Source organism: Prionailurus viverrinus, chromosome A2, assembly GCF_022837055.1.
Source record: "Prionailurus viverrinus isolate Anna chromosome A2, UM_Priviv_1.0, whole genome shotgun sequence".
Classification (NCBI taxonomy): Eukaryota; Metazoa; Chordata; class Mammalia; order Carnivora; family Felidae; genus Prionailurus; species Prionailurus viverrinus.
The window spans coordinates 122,519,630-122,525,764 of record NC_062562.1 but is presented as its reverse complement, the minus strand read 5'-3'; the positions used below and the strand labels follow the sequence as shown (position 1 = coordinate 122,525,764).

The window sequence follows — 6,135 nt, the reverse complement described above, 5'->3', positions numbered from 1 at the left end:
GCTCTTCTAGAGCACAGACTTGCACGTGGACTCTCCGCTCCCCCCCCCTCCCCCCACCTCCCGTCTCCAGTGCCCTGGCTCTAGGAGAGGAAACTCAAGCGTCAAGCCGCCCAGTCCTGGCTCTCGGTGAGGGATGCCGCGGGGGGCTCCCCGGCGCGGGGGCGAGCGCGCTTTGCTGCCCCGTGCAGCCCCGGGGCCTGCGGTCCTCGGACGGGCCATTCCACCACCCCAGGCCCACCTGGTGCATCCCCGCCGCCCTCGTCTGGACGGCGCCCGCGCCTGAGAAGGCGGACTCGGGGCAGGGCCGGGGACCGGGGGGGGGGGGACTGGTGGCCGGGGGGCTGGAGGCTGGGCCCGGCCGACTGGAGCCATGCGGCCCCGCCCCCTGGCGCCGCCATTGGCCGCGACCGAGCGGGTGGACCCGCGCCTCCGCGCGCTCCGCGGCTCCTCTCCGCGAGGGTCCCGACTTGGCAGCGACGGGCGGCGGGGCGCAGCGCTCCGAGGCTGCCCGGCAGGTCGGGGCTGGGCGGGCGGGGGCCGGGACCCGGCGCTCTCGGGACCGCTCACTCTGGCACCCAGTCCCTCGCAGCCACGCCGGGCGCGCACTCACACTCCCTGTCGGCGCGCGGCTCCCGGGCGCGATGGACGCGGCGCTGCTCTACAGCCTGCTGGAGGCCAACTGCAGCCTGGCGCTGGCCGAAGAGCTGCTCTTGGACGGCTGGGGGCTGCCCCTGGACCCCGAGGGTAGGCGGAGGCGAGCGGAGCGGGCGGCGCGGGGCTCCTTCCCCGGCGTGCTGAGTGCGCCCCAGGCCCCGCGCTCTGAGCGCCCTGCGCCGCCGGCCACCTACCCGAGCCCCTCTCCTCTCTCTCCCGTCTCCAGGTCCCGACTCCTACTGCAACACCACCTTGGACCAGATCGGGACGTGCTGGCCCCGGAGCGCCGCCGGAGCCCTGGTGGAGAGGCCGTGCCCTGAGTACTTCAACGGCGTCAAGTACAACACGACCCGTGAGTTGCCCTTCCCCGCCCCCCACGCCCGATCCTCCGCCGCGGGCTCTGCGCCCGCCGCCCAGAAGAGCGGTTTAGGGAGTAGGGACGGCTCCGGACCTAGCGTCGGAGACCTGCTGAGGCGGTGGCAGCGTCGTAACGCTGAGCCCCTTGTAATGTCGGGGGCTCTCTCCCTGGCCCTACCCCACGGTAGCTTCAGACCTCAGTAAGACAGTGATTTGCCCAGAGCCCAGGAAGGGAAGGAGGAAATTCTTCCTCTCTTTTGAGGGCAGGCCTGCCTCTCACAATATATACTCTGAGTGCCTGAAGTTCCCCTTCTTTGTTTAGTCAATGCTATCCACTCCAGGGAGGAGGGGTCGCATATGCTAGGTTTCCAGACCCCAGGGTGAGTGGGGTGGTCAGACTCTTTCCTGCCAGAGAGGAAGGAGGGCCATGAGGCAGGAAAGACGGAGTGTGCGCTTGTGTTGGGTGGGGACAGAGCACAGGCACTTCTGGGCCAGAGTGTGTGGGTGTGACCTCATCCCTACCTGGATGTCGGAGAGTGGCCCTCTGGGCAGTGAGTCAGGGCTCCTGGGCAGCGTTACTCCTACTGCCCAGGTAATGTGTGGTGTCTGAATCAGGACCACCCCCCATCTCCCAGGGAGAACAGCCTGTGCCCTCCTTCCTCCTGGCAAGTCACTGGCTGGCTTGACACTCTGGGGAAGACGGCAGCGGAAGCTGCTGGAGTCACAGAGCACCCAGGTGGGGTGATGCAGCATGGGCACTGGGAGTGAGGGGACCAGAATCTGTGCCCTGGGGAAGGCCTCACGGGTGCCAAGTGGGAGTGTCTTGTGAGGCTGTGGGACACAGCTTCACTGGCCACCCAGACCGGCCACTCACATCTCCAGCCCCAGCCCACCAGCAGAGAGAGGTCCTTCTCAGACCTTCAGGGAAGCTGGGTTGTTTATCTGAAGCCCCTGAACCTGGAAACATTGTAGCAACCTCTCTCTGTATGTCTGTGCCTGAACAGTAGCATAGCACCCCCTGTTACCTCACACTTGGCACATGTGTATGCCCCCCCCCCCCCGCCCCCACCGCCCCGGCTCACACACACCTGTCCAGACTCTTAGGGTCTGAGGAGATGGCTAGAGAGCAAGACAGCCTCGCCTGCCTCTGATGCTAAGCAGCACTCCCTGTCTGCCCCAACAGAGGGCTCTGGTGGGCCCAGGGAGGGGCTGTGCTCTGAGGAGCCCATCGGGAGAGGTGTTCCCAAGGAAGCCCGTGGTAGAGGTAGTCGAGCCGCTGAGGAAGATTTCTGCATTATCTAAGGACATGCTTCCCGGCCGTGATAAAAAAACGACCTCTCTGGGAGGAAGTGAGTTCCCTGACCCAGGAAGTATGCAAGCGGAAGGAGTGACTTTTATGCTCCTTTCCAGTCCTGAGATTATAAAACTGTACTTTCAGATCACAGGATCATAGGGTCTCTAGTTCAGACTGGGCCTGAGGCAAAGGGCCAAGTGAGGTGATGAGGCATCTCAACCTCATGGTCTGTGGCCTTAAGGGAGCTCCACTCTGGTTCCTACCTCAGCCTGGGCTGTCCCCTGCTCTCCCCAGCCAGCCTGGAGCTCCTTGAGGGCAGGGCCTGGGTCTCTTCTTCAGAGCTGAGCATGCTCCTGAGTCAATCCTTTTACTAATCAGCTACTATATGCGAGCCACTGCACTATCATTGACACCCTCTCTCACAATTGCAACAGACAAAGGAATACAGTGATAAATGCCCTGATGGAGCAGAGCAAGGGGACTGTAGGATGGGGGGAAGGGGACAGACAAGGCAGGGAAGACTTCCCAAAGGAGATGCTGGAGCACATACCAGACCACTCATGTCACATCAAGTGAGAGGCTGAAAAACGGTCAGAGCGCCACCGAGGTTGACAAATGGAGTGCCAATTAGCTCCTGGTACCTAATGAGCAATTTTCCTCGTTTGGACCAAAGTGCTGCCCACACTACAGCTGCTGGGGAACAGGAGCATGGGGTGCTGGGAGCATTGCCATTAACCAGAGCGGCCGGCTGAGGTGGGAAGAGCGAGGAAGCTAATGGCAATGGAAATGTGATTGATTTCTCCCCTGCCCTGCCTCCTGGACGCTGTTTTCCCTTCTCAATGGGATCTTTCCTTTACAAAGGATGCAGGGAGGAAATGAACTCCTATGAGAAGCCTTGAGGAAAAGGAGCAAGGACCTGATTCCTCTTCCTGCCCAGTTCTGCTAGGCTATAGTCAACCCCCCACTGAAGCCCCATTCTTTAGAGGGCCAGCACTCCCAGGGTAAGACAGCAGCTTAGCCTTTAGTCCCCATGAACTTTCTTCCACTCAGCTGAGCACAGAGAGTCTGCCACAAAGTACCAAGAGTGGATCATTTTCCAGGCACCACCTACCACTGAGAGAGCTTTGCACACGTGATCCCACCGATGCCCACCTCCCGAAGGCCCCCTGAGATATGTACTGCTTTTACGCCCATGTTGCAGACAGGAAAACTGAGGCTTAGAGACACGAAGTGACTTTTCAAAGTTATATAATCCCCTCCTATGCACCAGTGCAGGCAGAGGAATCCGCAGCCCTCGCTCTCTTTGGGGCAGTACTGCCTCCAAAAAAGTTCTTGAGGAGGCAGAAAAAGGACTGCTGCTTCTACCCTGGAAGATCTGGGCGGGCTTAGCCCCCTGGGCTGGACTTCTAAGGACCAGTGGGATTTGAGCAGGTGAAAGTGTAACAGGTATACAGGAGGAGATGGGACCATGCTTTGTGCCTCGGGACTGGCGAGTGTTGTGTGGAGCACAGGTAGGAGGAGACAGAAACACACAAGAGCAGATGGGTGGATGTTGGTCAGATGATGCAGGGCATTGCAGAGGACTTCACTGTCAGGTGCAGGAGGGAACCTGGGGCAGAGGAGCTCAGCTTTGGGGCACGGAGCCTCTAGAGACAAGAGGAGGGGTTACGAGGCTACTGCAGCTGGCCCAAGTCTAATGGAGGCTGCGGGAGCAGAGGAGGGGATGGGTGCAGGAGACTTTGGGCGCTTGTCATGTACAGGACTGGGGTGGGACGGGAATGCGGGAGGAGTCAGGGATGACACCAGGAAAATGTTGAGCATAGTTGGAGACACGTAGTCCCTCAGGTGCTGGAGAGACATCTGAGTGCAGGTGTCCATCCAGAATGCAGTCGGCCGGAAGAGGAAAGCCCAGGAGAGCACTTCCTGCTAGAAGCAAGGCATTGAGAGTTCTTGGATGTGTGGTTAGCTAACTGCTGCAGGGGACAAGTTTGGGAGGCCCATGCAGAGCCTTAATGATTTTCACCCAGAGACTATTTCCAGCTGCAGCAGGACCAAAGGAAGGGATGGGACTTGTCCATGGTCACAAATGCTGTCCCTGCAGAGCCAAGTTAAGGGTCTGTGTGTCTGAGTTCCCTCCAGGGTTCTGCCCACCACCCACACTTCCGTGGCCCAGGGTCCACGTGTCTGTGTTGTCATTTGACCTTTGTTAACTCGTTAATCTTTACATTGACCCTTTGATGAGGTGTAATATTATCCTCATATTACACATGGGGAAACGGAGACACAGAGAAGTTAATTGACTTGATGATAGTCACACAGCTTATAAAAGAGTAAGGATTCCAACTCGGGCTCTGCTGCCTCTCAGAAAGCAACTGTGCCGGTTTAAACAGAGAAGGGATTGCATAAAAGAATATCAAGGAGCTTGTGGAATCACTGGGTGGGCTGAGGCCCCCAGTCAAGAGCTCAGGGCAGAGCTGGCCCAGTGAGGGAACTTTACTCTCTCTGAGTAAGACCGGCCACCAGATAGGCCACACTCCTGCTACCACCCCCGCCTATGATGCTTAAGCTTTCTGCAGTGGCCGCAGGGAGGCCTTCTCCGTTTCTGTTTTGTGGACCCCCAGCTCCATAATTCCCTTGGAGCAGGTGCATCTGGTGGGGTGGGGGAATATGGGAGGCTCTAGGTCCCACACTCCAGCTCTGACTACCGGGAAGCCTGGAAGGTGAGAACCTGGCATTTCAGCTCTGTGGCAGGAAGTGGCCTCTGGCCCCCCACAGGTTTCCCGGAGCCCATAGAGCATGCAGGTTCAAGTCCTGGGCCACCCAAATTCCATAATGTCTGTACGTAGTATAAGCCGGTGCAATTCTAAAACCCTTCCGGGGCCTCAGTCTCCCTGTCTGCAAGGAGAAAGGAAATTGATTAGCCCCAGTGGGTTGGCCAGAAGCAGGCAATATACTCCCTTCCCTCCCACCTCCCACCATCCTGTGCAGACTCTGAGCCCATGTCTGTGTGTGCACGTCTGTATGTCTCCCTGTCTCTGTTTCTGTTCCTGCCTGTGTGTGGCTCTGTCTTTGTCTGTGGGTATATTTTCTATTTCTTTCTATGTGTATGTCTCTGTCTTTCCCGGTTTCTCTCGTTTTCTATCCCTGCTTCCTTCTCTTTCCCTCCTTCCCACCCTCCACTCTCCCTTTCCAGCTCCCTTACTCCCTCTTTCCCTCCCTCCCCCTCTCCACCCCCTGCTCAATCCTCTGCCTCTCCCTCCTCCCATCCCTCATTTTATCTGCCGTGGTCCCATACCTCCGCCTGCCTGTTTCTGTGGCCCTTGTAGCTGCAAAGGAGGGTCCTGCTGCCCCCTGGATGGGGTTCATTTTCATTTTCCTCCTGCAGACTTGCTAAACCCAGCACAGCTCAGCCTCAGTCTCCTTGACCTCAGACTCCCTCCATAACCTATTAGGAACTTTTGGGCCCATGTGTACTGAGGCATCTGCCAGGACAAGGGGAAAACAGACACGCCACCTAACCTAACCCCACGGAGAGGACTGTGCGTCCCTACTTCCCAGAACCCCACTCTAGAGACATGCTGAAACACTGCTTGCGTTGGAAACAGAAACTGTTGGGACCGCTTGCTTCTGTAGAAATCCCCTCTTCAGCCCTTAGGGCATGCGGTGATCAGTGCTGAGCCCGGCCCTCAGAGAACCCCAGGCTGCCTCAAGGCCAGACTCACACAAGCCAGCAGTCAGGGATTGGAAAGGGGGGCTCGAGCGGTGGGCACTGGAGCATTCCTGGAAAGCTTCCTTGAGGAGGTGGGAGTGCTTCTTGATGGTGGAGATGT

At 58.6% G+C, this 6,135-nt stretch overlaps 1 protein-coding gene across 1 annotated transcript in view; it reads left to right on the top strand.

The window, feature by feature from the left end:
• Window positions 1-526: 526 nt before the first annotated feature.
• CRHR2 (corticotropin releasing hormone receptor 2) overlaps window positions 527-6,135 on the top strand; it is a 30,888-nt gene continuing 25,279 nt past the window's right edge. The window contains exons 1-2 of the mRNA XM_047851027.1: window positions 527-744; window positions 881-1,006. Of these exons, the coding sequence (XP_047706983.1) occupies window positions 642-744; window positions 881-1,006 (229 nt within the window). The 5' untranslated portion in view covers window positions 527-641. The remainder of the gene's footprint in view (window positions 745-880; window positions 1,007-6,135) is intronic.